Source organism: Sciurus vulgaris, assembly GCF_902686455.1.
Source record: "Sciurus vulgaris genome assembly, chromosome: 3".
Lineage (NCBI taxonomy): Eukaryota > Metazoa > Chordata > Mammalia > Rodentia > Sciuridae > Sciurus > Sciurus vulgaris.
Window position 1 is genome coordinate 187,614,366 of NC_136463.1, and position 20,980 is coordinate 187,635,345.

General features: G+C 58.8%; 1 protein-coding gene across 1 annotated transcript in view; it reads right to left on the reverse strand.

The window, feature by feature from the left end:
- The window catches only part of HDAC4 (histone deacetylase 4), a 255,976-nt gene that overhangs the window by 38,989 nt on the left and 196,007 nt on the right, over positions 1 to 20,980 (reverse strand). Inside the window, 6 exon segments of the mRNA XM_079133930.1 lie at positions 1,941 to 2,127; positions 4,429 to 4,686; positions 11,134 to 11,357; positions 13,561 to 13,759; positions 13,838 to 13,954; positions 17,797 to 17,909. Coding sequence (XP_078990056.1) covers positions 1,941 to 2,127; positions 4,429 to 4,686; positions 11,134 to 11,357; positions 13,561 to 13,759; positions 13,838 to 13,954; positions 17,797 to 17,909 — 1,098 coding nt within the window.

Sequence of the window (20,980 nt, forward strand, 5' to 3'; positions counted from 1 at the left end):
CTCTGCCGCCAGGCCTCGTCCTAGGAGGAGCTCTGTCCTGGTGGCATCTGGCGGGGGGGCTGCCCTGCAGGTCCTGTTTGAGGCTCACCTGGCACACCTGTTGTTCTAGATTGAGCTGAAGGGGCGGGGGGGACCGGTGAAGGATGCCTCAGCAGGCAGGTCACTGACAAGGGACACCTGCTGGCTCTCCTGTGTTCGTCCAGGCAGAGGAAGGTGGTGAAGCTGGCACCAGGAGACTCGTGGTCTGTTACCTCTGTACCTGATGCTGGAAGGTGACACTGTTTATGCTCCTGTTTCTGGGAACAAAGGTCGCGTTGCCCAGCCATGGTGAGCTGGGTTCACGGTGACCCTGCTTCTGCATGGCCTTGTGGATGCTGGTGCTGGATGTGTCCGTCCTCACACCTTCCCGCTTGGCCTGTGACCTGGGCTAACAGGAGGCAGTGCCCTGCACCTGAGGAATGCCGGGTGGACCACCAGCGCTGTGTGCTGGCGATGGGCTTCTGGCTGAACAGGCAGCAGCAGGGTGGGTACGGGTCACAGGGGCAGAGGGCCTGTGCTCAGTCGGTGCCGCGTGTGGAGCAGAGGGCAGTGACCACTTAGGAGCAACGTGCATGGCTACTGCAAGGCCAGCAAGGCTGTGGGGTCCCTGTGACAAGGCCATGCTTGCTGGCACGTCCTGCAGAGGCTGGACCTGAGGTGGACCCATTGCTGCCTCACAGCGCAGACCCGGCGGGGTGTGAAACAGGTGCAGCAGGGCCCAGGCGACCACACCGCCCAAAGGATGTGCTGAAGGCCTGCATGGACGTGGGAGGGCAGCCCTGAGCGCTGGGCACCAGGAGGCACGGCCAGCCTGTCCTCGTGCAGTCAGCTGTCTGTGTCTCGCTCCGCTGCACAGACACACCCAGGGCTGCCCCAGGCTCCTGACAGCGGCTCCTGCTGAGGCGTGGGCCGGGCAGCTTCCCCAGGTCCCGGCCATGCTGCTTCACGATGACCGTGCGCTGACTGGTGAACCTGTGAATGCCACCGAAGCCTGGGCAGGGCGTCACCGTGTGGGCCCGCCATCGCCCTGCTCTTCTGAGCACATGGGTGCTTCCGTTGGTGGCCAGGACTCGTGGAGGGCCTGCCCGGCTGGCTGTGTGCAGTCTTCCTTGGCTGTCCCTTCTTCTGTATGACGACTACTGAGGTTCTTCTCAGACTACGAACGACAACCTTCTACGACCGGAGAAGAGCTCGGCCGTGTCTGGGGTGTGGGAAGGCAAGCCGCCAGGGGCACGTGGGATGGGGGGACCGTCCCTGTCTGTCTCTACAGCTGTGGTCTCTGCGTGTCACTAGACGGCATCAAGGTGGACCCTTGGAGCCACCCTGGCAGCTCTGCTGTGGGGCGCCGGCCCCGCGCCCTCCAGGCCCAGCCTTCGCCTGGCTCGGGCCGGGTGGCCCCTTGTCCTCTACTGTGCCCGTGCTCCTGCCTCCACACCTTTCAGAAAGAAGCAACGCTACCTGCCTTCTGGCTCATGGAGGGGGACAGGTGGCTTGAGAGACAGCCGAGAGGAGCAACGGGGCAGGAAGCAGCCCTGGAGCGAGCTGGGCTCTTCTCCAGCACAGCCATACTAGTAGGGGCCTGTGGGCCTGTGTTGGGGACGTCAGCTTGGTGAAGCAAGTGGGTGAGTGAAGGGACCAAGTCCACCTCTCCTGCTGACCAGGGATGGGAAGCTGGGACGTTCCCAGCCGGCCCAGGCAGGCATGCAGGTGGGGACTGCCCTTCCCCGGGGAAAAGGTGGGTTTCTGAGACTATGACAGGACCACAGAGTGACAGGACGGGGTGTGGCCCATGGCTGAGTGTGGCCCTGTGCCCTGCACAGTGGCCCTGGAGCCTTCTGCTGCTCCGGTTGCGGGTGGCTCCCCACGGCGCCCCATCGGCAGGACCACGGCCTGCGTCTTACCTGTGGTGAACCTTGGCTTGGGGGGTGGCTCCTGGACAGACACAGGGAAGGTGGCCGAGGCAGGGGAGGACTGTGCTCGGGACAGAGGCCTGTGGCTGCTGAAGGACACAGGGATGCCCGCGGCCTCTAGGGACGCCTGGTAGCTTCTCAGCTGGTGGACGCGCTGCTGTTCCAGCAGGAGAGCTTGCTGCGGGGAGAGCAGTCTGGGCTGAAGCGCCCGCCTAGGGCCAGCCCCAGGCAGGAGCGGACGGCTCAGGCCCCTCCCCGGGTCAGCCACAGACGCCTGCCTTCCCTACGCACATGGCCCTGCTGAGTGAGGTCAGAGTGCAGGAAGACAGACATGGCCTGCCTTAGCACCTGACCCCCTGGCAGGAAGACAGACGTGGACAGGGACTCCAGGGCAAGCTCATGTCCTCATGGTCAGCCCCCATGTGGGGGACCACGCAGTGCTTCTCTGAGGAGGCCCTGAGTCACGGGGAGCAGTTGGGGCCACCCTTCATACTGAGGGCTCAGCATCACGTGGGGTAGGGTGGGTGGCCTCACCTGGGGGCACCCAGAGGCTCACCATGGCCAGGTAGCAGAGAAGCCAATGAGCACAAGTGGCTGCCCCTCATCAGGTTCCAAGAGTCTCTAATTTGGAAGCCAAACATGGGCCAGAAAGTGACCGCAGACGCAGAAGTCAGCTCTTCTTCCCTCACACCAGCTCCCTGCCTGGGGCCTCTGACCACCCTGTGTCCCCACTAGGAAGGGAGGAACTTCAGGAGACAATGCCGAGCCAGGCAGGAAAGGGCTAGAGGGTGTGGACACACCTGGGCCCCCGAAGGACCTGGGAGCTAGCAGATGCACCAACCTGCCCAGCTGTCCTGAGGTTGCCTCCACAGGGGGCAGACAGGCGTCCCCTGTCCCTCCTTCCATGTGAGGAATCAGGCCTCCCCACTCACCCTGGGCCTACTGCTCAGTGCTGCCTGATGTGTCATGAAGACATCTGGGGCCTTGCAACACCAGCTCCACCAGTCAGCTCCTAGAGGCTGGGCCCCACCCCACGCTGCCATCAGCCAGTCCCACAGGCTGCCCCAGGAAGCAGCGTCCAGGTGCGAAGAGCAGGGGGAATCCAGAGGCTGCAGGCCCAGCTCACCAGCCACAGTGGGCTGGGCTGGCTCAGTGACCCCCCTCCCTCCCGAGGGGCAAGGTTTCTGGACAGGTGCAACACTTCTCCTACGTGTATCTCTGAAGTTGTAACTGGCTGCCACATTCCTCCTAGGCAGCTCTACTCTAGAGGGTGGGAGGAAAGGCTCCTGGTTTGGTCTCATGCTGGGAGGTCCACCTGCCCTCCTTCCCGGGTGCAATCAATGCCTGCAGACGCCAGCCCTGACGCTGTGTGTGCACTCAGACATGTCCTAACCTGGCACCTGAACTTCAGGTACAGCAACCCTTCTGGGCCCCACCAGAGACATGGTGTGTGGAAGGACCACTGAGAGCTGGCTGGCCAGGAGTCGGAGCTCCCACCACTGGGTTTCTGTTGCTGTGGTCACTGTTAGTTCCCCTGGACACTGCAAGAACTGAAGAAGGGACCTCCGAGCACAAGGGACAGGAGTACCACCGGGCCAGTTGCCAGGTCAGCAAGTATGGCTGCTCTGGACCTGTCCCTGAAGTCCAGACAGGTCCTCGACTTGCCGTGTGGGCCTGGCGAGCCAGGAGGTGAGGCTGCAGGCCAACTCACTGAGAGCCGAGTGAGCAGGGCCCAGGTGGGAGCAGCCTGCCCTGTGCCCCAAGTGCCGGGTGGGGAGCACTGACTGTGGACGGGAGCTGTCCCGGGGCTAAGAAGGGCCACGGAGCCCAGCCAGAGGATGTGGACCTGCCAGGGCCCTTGTGCCCTGACTTGGCACCAGGCACTGGATGCACAACCTAGCGCACTGCTCAAGCTCTCCGAGCTCACGTCCTGCTGGGGAGGAAGCACCTGCCTGGAGGCTGTCTGGCTCTGATCCAGGGTTTCCAACTGCTGGCCCACTAGCCTAAGAATCTCTGTTGACTTGACTGTTACTTTCCACTGGAAATTCACGGATTGTTCACGGATTCTTCATCCACCTCTTGAGAGCCTGGCCACTGTGGGTCAGTGTCCCACCTCTTTGCCCAGGGCGCCATGCCACAGTGCTTTCCTATAGTGCTGCCATCTAAGGTATCAACCACAGGCCCCAGCTTCTGCTTAGAGCCTGCCCACCTTTTAAACTGATTAATAGATCAGGCACCTCCTGGTTTGGGGTTATTAAAGTCTCACGAGCGCGTGGCTCCTACGGACCTAAAGGGACCCAGGAGGCTGGCTGCTGGAAGCAGGTGCACAAAGGCCACAGAGGCCAATGTCTGCAGCGAGCATACCTTCCTCCCACGCACGCAGGGGAGTGTCCCAGTTTATGCAGGACACAGACCCTAGACCAAGGTGGCTGCTGAGTGCCTGCCAAGCGCCCGCCTGTCTACTCCCCTGCCCTGGCACCTGTCTGAAGAGCAGCTCCTGCTCGGTGGGGGGACGCTGGCCTGGCTCCGCCTCCCGTGTGGGCTCCGCCTCCTCCTCGTCGCTCTCAATGGGCTCCTGCTTCACCTGTACAGCAGCTAGCGCGTGTGCCTCCTTCTGCCCTGGGAGCCGGTCCAGATAGGGCTCGTCCAGCAGGGCCTGATGCTCCCGGAGCTCCTCCTCTGTCTCCTCAGGGTGGCTCTCTGGTTGCCGGGCCGGCTCGCTTGGCTTGGGGATGATCTGCAGTGCAGAGGAGCCAGATGAAGTTCAGACAGAGGTCTGGGCCTGGGAAAGTCTGCTCATAAGCCTGGCACTTCAGGAGCGCCACCCTGAACCCAGGTCGCAGGCACCACGACCTGGACCTGGTGCTCTCCAGGTGCTGAGCACAAGGCACACAGGCCTCCGGGACAGACAGCACCTGGTGTTTATGTAGCATGTGGCCCGAGGAAGTCGCAGGTGTGGGGAGAGGCCAGGGTCAGCTGCACAGACACAGCTGCCCAGAGAAATGCGCTCTTCCCTCAGCCCAGTACCCGGAGGACACACTAAGGAGCTGGCAGGAGGGCTGGGGAAGGGCAGGCACTGGCACTGCTGGCTCTCGGGGAAGGGCATGATGAGGGGTTCAGAGGAAATGGCAGACTTGTTCCTAAAATCCCCACACCCCAAACCTGAAGCTCCTTGGACCTGCAACCTGGTGCTGTGTCTGGAAGCACATGCCTGCACCAGGTCCCAGGGCCCGCTGGGGGAGCCACACTGTGTGGACACGGACCCCCCCACACCTGCTAACTCTGATTCTGTAGGAACCTGGGTTGTCAGGGATGCACAGTGTGTGCACTTTTGAGAGTTTTACAAACCTGCCTGCTAAATGTGTCCCCCACACTCTGAGGAATAGCTGGGTGGAAACTCAGGCCTCAGTTCCACTGCTTGTTTCAGGGAGACCGTCACCGAACAGACACACACAAGGAACCTGGTGAGTTTCAGCCTCCACTTCTTGCCCTGCCCTGCTGTAGGGAGACATCAGGGATTCCAGAGCGGCTGTGGGCTGGTTTATAAAGGAGCACACTGTAGAGGCCCGGCTGTGAGGAGGCCACATGCAGCCTGACCTCTAACGCCAAGGCAACTGTTCCCAGGAAAGGGCTGGACCTGGCACGGGAGCAGGCGCAGCAGGCTGAGTTAGGTCAGCACTGATGTTTGGAGAAGGTGAGCCACAAAGTGGAGGCAGCAGAGGTGGCTGGCACGTCGAGGACCATCTGAAAAAGCCAGTCACGGAGGCAGAGAGTGACAGGCGCAAGGACTCCTGCACAGCGGCAAGCCCTGGGGGCAGGAGGCTCGGCACTGACGCCTGCACACTTGCAAAGTGAGGTCCTGAGCACCCTTGCCACAGGCGCAGAGGGGAGGACACGATGCCAGCGTGACTGGTCACAGCACCCGCATGTGTCAGCAGTCCTGCCTCCAGCAAGTAAGTGGCCGGGGGGTCTCCAGCCCAACTCGGCAGACTCCCGCCCTGGCTTTAAAAAGCCAGCTTTTCAACATTCATCTGACTTAGAGGTTCTGTGATCTGTAGCTCCATCTTTCTCCTGCACCCTGTACCTGGAACCCTGTCTACATGGGTCAGGGAGGAAAGGGGCCTGGTGGGACCCTGACCTGGCTACTGGGGTCACTGTGAACACCTGGCCTCCACTTACTCCTGGGACCTCAGTGCTTCTGTGCCTTGCATCCTGCCACCCCAGGGCCTGGTGCAGTCTGATTGGGAATACTGACAAAACTGGGGCTTCATGGGAGTCTTACCGAGACTGGGCCTGCAGCTCAGCATGGGGGCAGGACAAGGGAAAAAGACGTTGGAAGAATCTAGGAGGAGCTCCCTGAAGAAAGTGGCACAGAGTGTCTGGTGTGTGCGTCTGGGCAGAGGGACAGGCATCCAGGAGGAAGAGAGCAGCCAGGATGGTCTGGGAAGGCCCTGGGCCCGCAGGGTGCAGGTGGAAGGCAGGAATATGAAAGAGCTGGTCTCAGAGCAAAGAATCCAGGGAGAAGGAGGGGGGCTGGACCCCAGGCTCAGAGGAGCCTCTCGGAGAAGACGGCTGGCCCTGGGTGGAAGGACAGGGCACGGCCTGGCTGTGGAGACAGGGATGCACACTGGCACAGGCGGGGGCCCAGGAGAAGGCCTGCAGGAGACGGGGACCTGAACCTGGCAGGCAGGTGAGGCCTGGAGCAGAGCTCGCAGAAGCAGCAGGCAGGTGGCCACGGACTGATGAACCAGCTGCTCTGAAGACCTGGGGCCAGGCTCAGGGGAGGGTCCTGCAGGACCAGAGTTGAGGTACAGAGGCAGGGAAGGGCCTCTGGCTAAAGAGAGGAGGGGGAGTGGGAAGCAAGAGTGCCAGCACTCCCAAGGTGACCCCATGGGGCTGCTCCAGAGGACCTGCAAGCTAGGCTGTCTCCGGGGAGCCCAAGGCCATGTGAAGGCACATCTGGAAGGCTCAGCTCTGCAGCGGACAAGAGTGGCCGAGGGCAGCGGCTGCACAATGGAGACTGCTCCCAGGCAGGGAGCACGGAGGCTGTGGCAGTGCACTCAGTGCAGGGCCAAACTGGCCTTCCTCCAACCTGTCTACGTTTCTAGTCTACAGGAAAACGTGAAGAACAGCAGGAGACTCCCCAAGTGTCCTTTGCCTAGATATCCAGAGGCCGACAGGTCCAGAAACCCGTCAGATGTGGGCCGTTCTGCCTGCTGATGTGAGGGCAGTGAGCTCCGAGACCCACAGAGAGCTGTGGACAGCTGGCCAGTAAAGTCCTGTTTGGCCTGCCTGGGGTCCCAAGTGCTCTTCATGTCCCGCATGATACCAGTGCTAGGGCCCTGTCTTCCGTGAGGTTGGACTTCAGCAGCATTCCGCCCTGTAAGACACCTTGGCCTGGACAGGGGCTACCTCCTCGTGACAGGACCTGGGCAGGTGCTCGCAGGTAGAGCACCAGGGTGGCGCTGGCCCACTCCTCCGCAGAGGCCCGGTCACGAGGCTCTGGCTGTCTCTTCACAACCCACAACGCTGACTGCTGCTGAGGCCCCGTGTGGGGAGGGCTCAGGCATGCGGACGCCAGCGTGCCAAATGTGTGCCTTCTCCTCTTCCCAGGAGGGCTGTGGGAAGGCCGAGGGTGGGTGCTGAAGCTGGGACTGCCTGCCCCTGCCTCACCAGGCTCGGAGACTGCGCCTAGGAGCATGGCCCGTGAGGTGGGCAGGGAGCGCCGCCCTGCAGCGGGGTCTGAGTGCTCCTGGGGAGGAGGCAGGTGGAGTGCCTAGGCAGAAGAGGTCGGGGAGGCAGCCAGGGCCCAGCCACAGCCCACCCTGAGGGCTCACGGGCAGAGGAGCACAGCTCTGGGGCACTGACGCTCCCTCCGGGTTGCCCGTCCCAGGTCTCCACCCAGGGCAGAGGTCTCTAGGACAGAAGCCCGGCAGGCAGGGGATGCCTGGGGCCTGTGTGCTTGCTCCCTGGGGCCTCGTTTGACATCCTTAGTGCAGAGGCTCCCTGCAGGCTCAGCTGCCTGCGTCAGAGCCCCATCTGTGATGCAGAGCGGCCCACGGCGGGGTGCTGACGCAGGGCTGGTGAGGCCAGCCAAAGCCTGTCTCTCTCCTGCTCCCCTCTGAAATTCAGCTCCCTTCTGCGGACCAAGCTGTGGGCTGGGGCCTCGCCACAGACTGGATTCAGGGGAAGCTGGCCTGGTAATGGGCTGGGAGAAGCCAGCAGGAGGGCAGTGGCAACCACACCACATACCAGCTCCTGTCATCCAGAGGCCTCTGGGACACCAAGAACCCTTTACCAACCGAGCAAGAACAAGATACCTCCATATTTGGAACAATACATTTTTAAAAAGCCAGATTGGAGTTCAGGGCCAAACCACACGGGCAAATAGGCCAGTATCTAAAGCAGCTGAACACACTAATAAGCAGACCACGTAAGCAAGTCCAGGTTTACGTTTGGAGCTGAAAAGCCGTGTGGGGGAAGCCCAGCTAACTCCCAGGGCAGTCCCACCATTGGGGAGTCAGGCGGTCGCATGGCATGCAGACATTGCTGCAAGAGGCCTCCAATCCAGGGCCGGGGCCTGGCAGACACCCCTTTCCAAAGAAAGGCAGTGCACGACTTCCACCAAGTGAACAGACCTGGCAGAGGCAGAGGGTGCAGCTGTTCCAGGACCACTCCGGCACTTGGACAACACAGTGACATCCCAGTCCTGGGCCAAGGACACCTGAGGAGAGCCAGCTCCAGGACAGGCATCTTCTAACCCCAGGGTTCCCTCAGACCCAGGGCCATTCTCCTGGAAGCTCCAGGAAGCCAGGGTAGCCCCATCATGCTGCTGGGAACACAACAGGAGGACTGGGCAGCCTTTCCTGCTCTGGGTGACATCTTGAGGGACCTGCAGTGGCCAGCAGCATCATGCTGCCTTCCCCACTGTGCCAAGCACGGTCCGTGGCAGCAGAGCGCTGAGCTGCAGTCCCTCGAGAGCAAGCCCCCAGAATGACATCTGCGGAGACAAGGACAGGAGCACTGGTGAAAGACACCTGAGACAAGAGCCCTGTCTTTGCGGGCGTCTTGGGAAAACACTGCACAAACCTGCCAGTCAGCTGTCAGTTGCTGCTGTAAATCGATCACGTAACAGAATCCAGGGAGATTACCCGGCTTCTGAACCACTCTTTTCCAGAACAGACCTCATGTGAATAGGTGTCCCCGTCTTCCCAAAGCCTCCCACTCTGTCACTCAGATGGTGCCAAAATGAGACTAATAAGCTTAAGCTGGCACTGGAGAGACGAACGGCAAGTCTTTTGGCACTGGAGCACAGATGCGTGGCAGGCGCCCGCTGTGCCCAGCAAGTACTCTTCGTGAGCAAGTGAAGGGTACGTGGCAGACCACACTTCTGCCAGTCAGTGCAATCTGGCAAGAAGCCTCTGGGACTGAGGGGCCCTGGGGGTCGGTGGCCAGTTGACATTCTGGGCAGGAGAGGCCTGGGCATGGCTTATACTGGGCATCTGGTCTAGGCCAGTTGCCACCCATGAGCAAGGCACCCAGGGGCCGCTGCCTCAATCATGAGCCTCCCAGCCACACAGAGCACGTAGCAGGAGGTACCTGTGAGTCAGCGCTGTCTCGGGACAAAGGACCCTTGAGAAGAACCTGTGGCTGGGTGGCAGAGAATGGGGACGGTGCTGCCCGACCAGCAAGCCCGCTCTGGGACACATGGGGACACCTGGCCTTCCAGGAATGCCTCCTCCCACAGCTCTTCCCCAGCCTCATTCCTCAAGGCCTGGACCTGCATCAAGGAGCATGTTGGTATGCCATGGGAAAACAATCAGGAGGTGACTGTCCACCTCTGAATCTGCCATGCATCTTCAGAGCTTCCTCCAGAAAACCAGTTTCCCTTCTACGGTCTCATCCTCGTTTCTTTCTTGTAACAACTTTATTGAGATATCAGTAGTTCTCCTTCATTCTGGTTCCCATGGCCAAGCAAGGTCCAAAATACCAAATTGAAAATTCCAGAATTAAAAAAAACTCCCAAGTTTTAATAACCTGCCTCCTATTCAAAGTAGCATGCCAGAATCTCACACCAACCTGCTCCATCTCACCCAGTATGTGAACCAGTCTTTTGTCCAGTGCATCCACACTGAATATACTACCCTCCTGGTTATCAGCCATCTCGGTTATCAGTTCAATTATTCTAGTATCACAGTGCTTGTACACAGGGTTCAGTACTATCCATCATCTCAGGTACCCACTGAGGGTTTTGGAACAATCCCACTGTGAATAAGAGGGGTCTATTATAATTTATAAACCAGAAAATTCATACTTTTAAACTGTATAGATCAGTAGTTTGGGGCATACTTACATAGTTGTGCAACTATCATTCATGATCTGAGAACGTTTCTATCATCCCTAACAACACACAAGACTGCTATCCCCGCTGGCAGTCACTCCCCATGACAGCCCCCCTGCTGTCTCCTGCTGCCTGCTCTGGGCACCTCACACCAGGAAAGCCACCCTGCACGTGCTGGTGACTGGCTGGTCCCACCTGTGCTCAGCACTCCACTGGAGGGACGGGAGTGCCTGCTACTTGGCCACTGTGGACAAGCGTGTGTGTGGCTGTTTCCTTCCCTCCTGGGGGAGAGTAGCAGGTCCTGGGTAACTCGAGCACAGCCTTCAGAGGAACCACTGGGCTGTCCCCAGCAGCTCACCTCCTCCAATGCTAGGATGCCTGCGTCTGAGGCCAGTGTCTGATGAGCCCACACTGGGCACCTCACTTCCCATTGGCTAGCCTCAGCTCTGGCGTTCCTACTGCTTCCTCCTGGAGGTGCAGCTGAGAGACTCCGGAGACTTCTGTGGGCACAAGGACCTCTGCAGGCTTGCCTGGCCCCAGACCACCTCTGACAGTGTGCAAGTGAATTGGGAAGGAAGCTTCTAGGACTCAAAACACCACTGTAAAGCTGGGGACTTCCGGCAGTGGTTGGCTTATCCCTACTTAGTGAACTGTCTCAGAAAACCCAGGGAAGAAGAACTGACCATGAGGCCTGCCCCTTGTGTGGGCCCTGGGTGTCCTGGGCCTCTCCCCTGTGGCTGTGCGACTACTCGTGTGCTGTCCTCCGCAGGCCCCAGCCCCCATGCCAGCCCATGCCTGCTCTCCCACTCTGCTGCTTGAGGTGCCAGCTGGGCACAGACCCACCTTGTTCATGTGCAGCTGCTGCTGCTGGAACTGCTGCTTGTGCTTCTCCAGGAACTGCTGGTGCTGCTGCTGGATCACCAGGTGCTGCAGTGCCTGCGCGTTCTGCGGCAGTGGCGCAGACTGTGTGCGCCCCAACGGGCGGTGCTGCCGCAGCTTGTGGATGGACGGGGACACCCGGTCGGCACCAACCAGGGGCTGTGCGTGGAGGGGCAGCGCTCCCAGGCCTGAAAGATACCAGTCTGAAGGTAACATGGAGGAAGAAACAGCAGAAGGGGAAGAGGAAGAAGAGGGGAGAAGGCTGTTGAGTGACCCACGGAGACAACTGGGACGCAGCCCCGGCAGCCCAGGCCGCTCTCCCGTGCCGCTGCAGCTGTCCTGCTGCGGGGCCAATTCTGGCTCAGGCGAGCACCCTGGGCTCAGGCAAGGGGAGATGGGCTCGTTTGCAGGCTCCTGAGGATCAGATCGATGCCCTCGATCAGGGGTTCTGCCCAGAGGAGGCGGCTTCAAGAGGTCGGGGGCCACACTGCCTCCGGGGCCTGGCCTATCACTTCTCCCACAGGGACCTCTGGGTCCAGAACACCCAGAGAAGGAGGTTGTTCTAGCTCCGGTATGTACACTCCCACACATCACGTGACCAGCAGGAGGCAAGGTCTGCGGCCAATCTGTAGGAACTCAGAGAAAAACTGAGAACTTGCTGTTCTCAGACACCAGGCCACCTCTGAGACCTGACTTGTATGAGGTTCCACTGCGAACCGCACACCGGGTGGGTGTGGGAAGGGTCGGCACGATGGCAGGCAGAAGGAAGTGAGTCCTCTCCAGGTATGGGCACAGAGCAGGAGAGCGCAGAGTGCGCCAGGCAGTTGCAGGGAGGCAGAGGTGAGCACGGGGCTGCGGGCACAGCACGGGACAGAGGGGTGGGAGACTGCAGGACCAGGCAAAAACAGCCCCATGCAAGGGAAGGCCTTAGAAGACAGCACTTGCCCATGTGCCCCCTCTAGCCAGCCCATCCAGGCTGCTGGCTGGGGAGGAAGAGGGAGGCCCTGGCACAAGGCTGGAGTCAATGCCAAGGAGCTGGGCTTCTGCCCTGGCCCAGCGATGGACAGCATGCTCAGAAGGCCGCTGTCCACAGGGTGCAGTGGCCACCTGAGATGCTGCACAATGCCTGAGAAACCACGTCGAACACTGACGTGACCCCCTGTGGGCCACAGCTCTGTACCGGATGCCACTGCTGCAGACAAGGATGGCCTGCTGGAAACCTACTCAGGAGGCGCCCTCCCTTGGGAGAATGGGAGGATGCCAGGAGACCTGGAATCGGGGCCATGTGGCAGGAAGGGAGGGGGATGGGCCCGGGAGATGCTGGGAAGGGTGGGCAGGCCCCTGGGCAGGGTGCAGGAGGCTAAAGGTTAAGAACAAGTACCCCAACCAGGAGACCCACACCAGCAGGAATGGCAGGTGCTGGTGCAACACCACAGGACGCTGCTAGTTCAAACTTGAGACCCCTAACTCACTGATAGGAAAGAGGCACATAGACTACAAGTGACTCCTGGGTCAGAGCAGACTAAGCTCGGCATCTGGAAGAACAGGCAGGGAGGGCCAGCCATAAAGCAAAGCTTGTGTCCATGGTGAGATGCTGTGCTCAGGGCTGGAGTTGCATCTCTTTTGTCCATAAAGACACTTGGGGCCAACATGACACTCCTGCCCAGACCAGCGACTACCAGAGCCAATGCTTCAGGGAATCGCAGCAGCAGCACAAAGCAAGGAAGCTGAATGGACCCCCAGAGCTAGCCCTCAGGCCTCCAGCTAGGGTCCCCATGCCAGGAGTCAGGGCTGCTGACCCTGGTGGGGGCATGGGTGACGAAGCACAGCTCTGAGGTCAGTCTTCAGGCAAATCTCACGCAAGCCTAGGGATGTCCGGGATGAGAACCACTGGGCTGGGGACGCTCAGGGGCTGGCAGCACCGCAAGTCCCAGTGCTCGGGGCGACGCCTCATGCTGCTGCCGCTGCGGCCCCATGGCCGGTTCTTGCTGGGGCTGAACTGTAGTCCCCGGCCCTGACCATCCTCAGACGGTGCACATTTGTAAAACCTTCTGTCCCTCAACAGAAGCCAACTATTTGCCCAGGACCATTCTGTGCTTCCAGTGTGTGCTCACCTGGATCCACACAGAAACCCAACTCAGCCAGCGAGCTTCTCTGAGAGTAAACAGAGGGGCACCTGGCACCTGCTTTGGCACGTCCGAGCTCTGTGGCTGAAAATTGGTTTCTCACCGCAGCCAAGGTGGCCAAGTCACATGGCAGGGGCACACCCAGCAAGGGCAGGCCTGGAAATGGCACCGGGTGCTCTCCTGCCCACTCCAGAAGCCCTGCGAGGTGCAGCAGGCAGGCCCCACACTGCCAGGGCTTGGCCACGGCAGGAGGCCACATGCTCACCTGTGACGAGGGACGCCTGTGCAGGGGGCTGCTCCAGCAGGACCATGTGCTGCAGAAGAGGGTTGTGAGCCGCCCCACTGTCCCGCTCCAGAGGGGAGGCACTCAGGTAGGGGGTGAGGTGGGTGCCGGGGAAGAGGGGGATCCGCTGCTGAAGGGCTGGGAGAGCCAGTCGCTCGGCGTCCTGCTGGCCTGCTGCACCCTGAAAGCACATCCAGGGTCGTGTGGGCACGGGCCACCACAGCCACCCCAAGCCACGGGCCCACAGAGGCCAACTTACAGCAGCAGGGCCAGTGGCAGGAAGTCCCAAGGAGATGTTGGGCAAGGAGGGCGACGTGTAGAGGGGGAGCGGGGCGACCGAGCCTTCCCGGGCCACCAGTCTGTGTGCCAAGCTGGTCTGCAGACAGAACACAGTGACTGTCACCCTAGAGCTCCTGTGGCCAGCAGGGGCGGCACACACCTGCAGACAGGAGAGCCAGGAGCCCTGGCAGGCAGGCAGCAGCAGGTGGGCAGCCTGAACCCGCTCCCCAGCAGGCGGCCTCCCGTCTCTGTCCACTGCACCTGGCTCCTCCTTCACTTTGCTGGTTCACCATGAAACTACCAGAAGGAATCTAGGGTAATACATTGAAAACACATTTTTTGTGGTTGGGAATGTCTTTCCAAACATGATATTGAATGCAGAAACCAAAGAAGAAATAATGCTCTCTGGGAGGCAGAGAACTGTGGCTGTCAGCACCATACGGGGCAGACGGAGGTTCATGTCCAAAGAGCTCACAAATCAAGGAACAGTCCAAAGTGAGGAGAGTACACAGCCCAGACTAGGGACCCCAGAAGGGATCATGTTAAGGGGGAATAAGCTTGTGAAAACAACACTCACCATTATCAGCAATCTAAAAATGTATTTAATGACATTGGAATGGCTTCCCCACCCTTTGCCCCCCCACCTTTGGTACTGGGGATTGAACCCAAGGGCACTTACCCCTGAGCCACATCTCCAGCCCGTTTTATGTTTTAATCAGAGATAGGGTCTTGTTAAGTTGCTTCGAGTCTTGCTAAGTTGCTGAGGCTGCTCTTGAACTTGCAATCCTCCTGCCCCAGCCTCCTGAGCGGCTGAGATTGTAGACGTGTACCACTGTGCCTGGCACATTGGCAATGACTTTTTTAAAAATGCTAATACCATCTTGGCACAGAGAAAGGGAAACACACTGCTGGAAGATGGCAAACTGGGTGCAATCTATCAGAAGCTGTAAAAGTGGAGCTGACCTTGACCCTGAAACTCCATTCTTAGGATGCAGAGTTAAGAAGGAGTCCTAAGGAAAAAGACCCATGTGCATATAGGATCTGTCCACTGGGCTGGTCACAGCAGCAGCATTACAGCAGCAACACGCAGCTTCTCCAGCCACACCAACATTAAGTGAATGAAGGTATGTTTACATACTGGGACTCGGAAGCAGTATGGAAACATCCTGATGACTGTCATTTGGACACTCATTTGTGATCAACTGTTAAGTTGGAAAAACAAGCCATAGAATCATGTCCTTTCTAACACTGAGCTCAGACTACTCAAGCGTAAGCCTGAGGAAGGAGCAGAGGGCAGAGGAGGCCTGGTGGGCATGTTCCTGGGGCTCGTCCTTCCACTTGCGAACAGGTGGGCTAGGTGGAGGACTGGGCTCTAGTTGGCCTGCACCCTGGACAGAAGACACACAAAGTGCACACTGAAGGAAAGCAAGAGCCAACTACGGTGCAGGGACACTGGCCAGCTAGCAGGGCTGGCAGGTGGTAATCTGCATAGCGAGTGAGTTTAACAAGTCTATCACACAACCAAGGCAGAGAGACTGCTTGAGTACTTAAAATTTCATTTACAAGGAAAACAATTTATGAATTGAATGTCAGAGTAGCTCCCAGTGAGGGCGACTGTCAGCCCTGGCTGGAGAACTGCTTCTGCCTCGCTGCTGGGGGCAGGGTGGCCACCATCTCAAGCTCATGCCAGCACTCTGCACCTTCATCCAAATGTCTTGCTGGAGACCTGCCTTGGGCTGCAAGTGCTGACCAAGAAGTTGCAGCTGTGTCCCCGGGAGAACACTGACAGTGGCTCTGCTCCGACCACCCTGGAATGCTCACCTAGGCACAGACGCCTGTGCGTAAGGGATGACCACAGGGCTCCTGGGAGAGGCTTTTCCTAGACATTTTTTTTTTTTTTTTTTTTTTTTGGTCAAAAGTGGAAGACACAGCTGCGAATTGTGCTTCAGAAAACACCTGGGCTTGCTGAGGAGAGCAGCGCTCCTAAGCAGATCTGCCCGTTTGCAAAGCTGCGATTCCTTTATGACCAGCCTCTTCTTTTCACCTACTTTACTCTTAGAAATGAAGCCGCCTCTGTGAGTTCGCCCACTTGAGAAACAGTGAATGTTCCTGCTCCCTCCAGTCAGGGCCCGTGGGGCACCCTGGAGACCGCCCTGGGTCTGGGTCTGCTTTTCAGCAGAGGTGCTAGGATTCCTTCAGAAGCCCCAGGGCCTGTGGCTGGGGCACCTGCACCTCGTCTCCGGCTCCTAAGCTCTGTGTGTCCTCAGAGGTCCTTCAGGACATGGTGGTCTTTCCACAGTGGTCCTCAGGGCAATGGCCAGAGGAGGCACAGAGAGCCAGGCCCACCATGCCACCTCCCTCTGCACCACTAGGGCGGTTGTGCTGCCTCTGGACTACGCGGGAGGAAGAGCCAGGAAGCACGAAGCTCTGAAGATCCCCCGACCTAACGGCATCTGAGATCCGAAATGGACATCTGTGTGTGGTCAAGCATCGCCAGCCACCTCCACCGTGGTAATGAATATCTGAGGTGAAACCTGGACAACTACCCTTTTATCACTCGTGACTCCTTTTATATGTCTAATGAATTTACAGTAGCCTAAGTTAAGTATCACACAATTTGTAAAAATCAATGTATAATTTATACCAGAAACATACAGATCTGCCCAGAAAAGGCACTGCTATGACATCCCCAACTGCACACGCTGAATGACTGTCTGTGCCCACGAGTAACACTGGGAAAATCCCAGGGAGGGAAGTACCTTCCCGGTCGCATTCTGAGCTAATTACAGACAGATCTCTGTTGTGGCCTGCCGTGCAGAGGGCTGTTAAAACTTTTAATAAGCTAAGTACATACCTAAATTGGTAGGTTGAAGAATACAAATAATGAAAGAAATTGAAGTATAAAAGTAAAAATAAGAGAAACGGGAATTGAGTAACCTAGAGACAGCAGGTCAGAGTCACGCCCAGCAGTGACCCTGGGAATCTAAAACGAGAACGTAAGCCTGTGTGTCCCTGCTGGGATCTGCCAACCTGTGGAAGGGCAGGGTTCCTTTCTAAATATTTAAGAAGTAAACAACTACACTTAATAAATCACAGCCTTCTGTAAGTCAGAACTCAGAAGGAGCTTCCCGCTCGTAAGCTCTGCTGCACGCAGACGCGCGGCAGGCAGCATTTCTGGCGGAATCCATTAGTGAGCTCGCAGGTGAAGCAGCCGCCTGTGCCCCCCAGGCCCAGCACCTGTGCGGCCAGGCCTCACACCTGGGCTGCCCGACTCTCCCCAGACTGTGGAGCTACCCTCCCTGTGCTGGCTCTCAGAACGGGGCACTGGGCAGTGAGCACCAGGACGAAGGTGCTGGGGCGCCACTGATCCACATCAGGCAGGGAGGTGGCTGCACCCTCCTCTGGCTAAAGCTCCTGTGTCTCCAGTGTCACTCCCACCAAGTGACTTCAAAGCACTCCCTGGCCCCACTTTCACTTGCCAAGTCCCTCCCAGATTGCTGCACCCCTCAGTCTGTGAAAGGCAGGGGTGAGGAAGGGGTGCCAGTCTTGTGGCCTAGAGCTCTGGGGTTTCCCTCCTTGTCTGCCCCTGAGGGTGCCAACCACCGAGAGGGCCTCCAGCCCCGACTCCTGATGTCGGCTCGGCCTTCTCATCGTGCCTTTCTCAGTGCGAGCCGCTCTCGTTCCCACAGGCCTCCTCTGCGTGTGGTCTGCATCTCACTGCTGAGACGAGCTTGGGGAAGGCCAGGGAAAGGCCGGGCTGCAGGGTGCCAGGGTGCTGAGAGCTGGGGCACTCACGTCCCAGGAGCCACGACGAAGGAAGGGGACGATGGTGCCCAGAAGGCACAACTCAGGGACACGCCCAGGCCAGCCAGGTGCAGGGTGAGTGCAGGGGGTTGGCTGGTACAGAGCAGGCATGCAACTGACCCTGAGTGCACTGACCTCGGCTGGGATGCTGGGCACAGTGGGCACGATGCCATTCTCAGTGCTGACGTTGCCAGAGCTGCTGTTGGGTGAGCTGGGCCCAGATCCTGGGGCACTGCTGCATGCAGAGTCTGCAAGGGAGAGAGAGTGGCTGGGGCCAGCTCTGCGTGGCTGGCCTCCTTTGTGGGTTTCTGCTGGCTAGCCTGCTGGGTGGCAGAAATCCCAAGCAGAGAGAACATGGCCAGGACTCCAAAGTGGGGAACAGAATGGCAACTCCCAGCTTCTCGGCCCTGCTGCTGACCCCCTGGGGGTCTGGCAGGGCTCAGGACTCTGTGCTGCCCTCTGCATCATGCTCTGGGATGTGCTCGCTATCAATTCCATGGCTCTTTTTAATTTCAAGATGGTTTGAAGCACCTGAGAGGTAAGCGCCTAAACATTTATTAATATTCCAGCAACAAAAGACTAGGAACACAGAAGCCAAGCAACTTTCAACAGCAAAATGTCAGATTTACTGTGCTCACTGAAAAGCTAGTTAGCAAAGCAGCCTCCCATGACTGTTGGCCTGGAACGCCATCCTCTGGCCTTCCAAAGGCTCAGCAAGTGTCTAGCAAAAGACCCAGGGGTTCTGTGCTTTACCAGCATTACTTCAAAACACACCAGATCACTGCCAAGAGCCTTCCCACCAGGTCAGTGGGCCAGGTGGGCTCCAGCTGACTGACCTGTGAGGAACCAAGGCAGGTCCACCGCCTCTCCTGCGGGGCCCTCCCCTGTCCAGCTGCACATGCCGTAGGAGGCCTCTGCTCTCCATGTCGATGAAGAACCTTTGCTGAACTCTGGTTCAGCAGCACCTGACAATGGCATCCCCTGGTCAAGACTTTCTAAGGGACACACGTCTGATTGCCCTGAAGAGTCCTGGAGTCTTCCTCCCAGTCATACTCTGAACACGGAGAGTCTGGCCCCATCTGGACACACAGCAAGGCCACTAAAGGGGCTGGGGAATCCCCCTCAATGGGAAGCAGACAGTCTCCCCCTGACCCCAAGCACACAGTACTCACTCGTCCAAACCAAGCAGCACCACAGAAGGCTGCTGCCCTCAGAGTCAACTCTGAAAACTAGCTTCCAGTGTCTCCCTGGGTGACAGGGAGGAGGATGAAGACGGTGGGGACAGAAGCCACTGTCCCTTGGCGCTGCACAGCAAGTAGCCTCAGTTGCAGTAGCTCTGCTGTTATGAGCTATGAGGAAGGTGCCATCGCTATCTCCTCTGCACAGAGGACGCTGAGGCAGTGATGTCACCTGCCCCAGCCACCTAGCTTATGGAGGACAACAAAGGCAAGTTGTCCGCAAGTCCATCTGGGCAGACTGTGAAGGCTCACTTCCTCTGCTGACTGAGCTGCCCACCCAGGAATAGCTGGGTGGCCAGCTTCCCTAGCCTGCGTCCAGGCCCTACCCTCACAGCTCCTGGGGTTCATCAGAACCCTGCCCCACCGTCTCCTCTCTCTCCTGCCTCACTCATTGGCTCTGCCAAATGCCCACTCCAGACAGTGGCTTGGCCCTATGGTGAGACCTGTGATCTGCTCTTCACCAGCTGGTAGCACTGGGGAGGCCACTCAGGCTGAGCAGGTGTGCACTTGACACTCTGCCTTCTCCAGTCCGACTTTCCTCCTCCAGCCTTGGAGTGGCCCTTCCCTGGGTCCTCTTCCCTACCCCAGTGTCTCCAGAAAACCCTCCCAACACTGCCTTGAGGCAGCAGGAGACATTCCTCTGTGTGCACATGGGCAGGACAGCTTTGGACCACGAAACACGGTCATCTGCTTTTCTACCTCCAAAACAGAGCATTTTTTATCCCGCTTTCCAAGAATCTGATAAGGAAGCAAGCATCAATGCACAAACCATGGTGATGCTTATTCACACTGGTGAATGGAGAGTCCAGGCAGAGGGGCCGGAAGGTCCTCGAGACTGCGGTCAAGTGGACAGGACAGGAGCTGGGCAACGAGAACGGCACAAAGGATGAGGCTCGCCCCAGGGGCCGAAATGTCACCATGGGCAGCAATGCAGCTATGGGAACTTACTTTCTTCTTTGTGCTCTTCTTAGAGTACGACTTTAATTAACAAGTGGTAAAGAGTGTGGATCTGGGCCTTCCCATGGTCTTCCCTCGAGTCTTCTGCTCAAGGACTCCACTGCCTGCCCAGCACCCCAGGGAAGCTCCACTGCTGTGTGGAATCACACCCCATGGAGCCCTGGGCAGTACCAGCTCCTCTCCTAGCACTGCCTTCTCTGTTCAGCAGACCACAGCTCAGACGCCACCCTCTCCACAGCCTCCCTATTCCAGCATGGCTACTGGGTGCACGCTCTCCGTCCAGCACAGCCCAGCATTAACCAGGTCCTGCCACGTGTGACTGATGGGCTGTCTCCCGTGTGATGGTTGGGGTCTCAAGTGAAGCTGGAAGCTCCTGGAAGGCAAGGAGCTGCTCTCGCTGTGCTTGTGCCCAGCCCAGTTCTGACATCAAAACAGCGTCAAGCAGTCCCTGGGTGACAACAGGAACCTGAGGCATGATGTTCAGCACCGCCCGCCCAACGCTGCTCTCACCGACCCTCTGGCTGCAAGGAACGTGGGTACCTGAGCCAGCACAGCAAGGCATGTGCATGGGGACGGTGTGCATGGTGTCCACACGCTGTCAGCTTGCGTGCTCCCCATTTATCAGACTCGTGAGACTTGAGGTCCTAACATTCCTGGGTCTCTAGACAAGATCTCTTGATAGCAGAACGACAGAGGAAAGAGCTACTGGAGACAGGAAGACAGCGCCAGCCCAGGCAGACCCAAGGGCACGAAGGCTGCAGGCTCCAGCCCGTGCAGAGACCAGAGCCAGGACCAGGGCAGCTGGAGAACCCCCGGAGCACACAGGGACAGGGACAGCTGGGCTCACGTCACAAGGGAGGCTCTGCCCTCAGGCCTCAGGAGTGCTGTGAGGCCTGGCCATTCACCAGAGGTGGCCAGTGAAGCCTCTGCAGCCCTCCTTGGCCAGCAGCATTCTCCCACAGCAATTGGAATACACTGGAATGAACAGGAGCAGAGCACTCGCAGGCAGCATCCCCAAAGCCCTGGCCTCCAAGTGCTCCTGGCCTCCTCTCTGGGTCACCTGGGAGCAGCCCTACAGTCCTGGTGCCAGGACTTTGGAACAGTAGAGGTGCGCCTGGGTAATA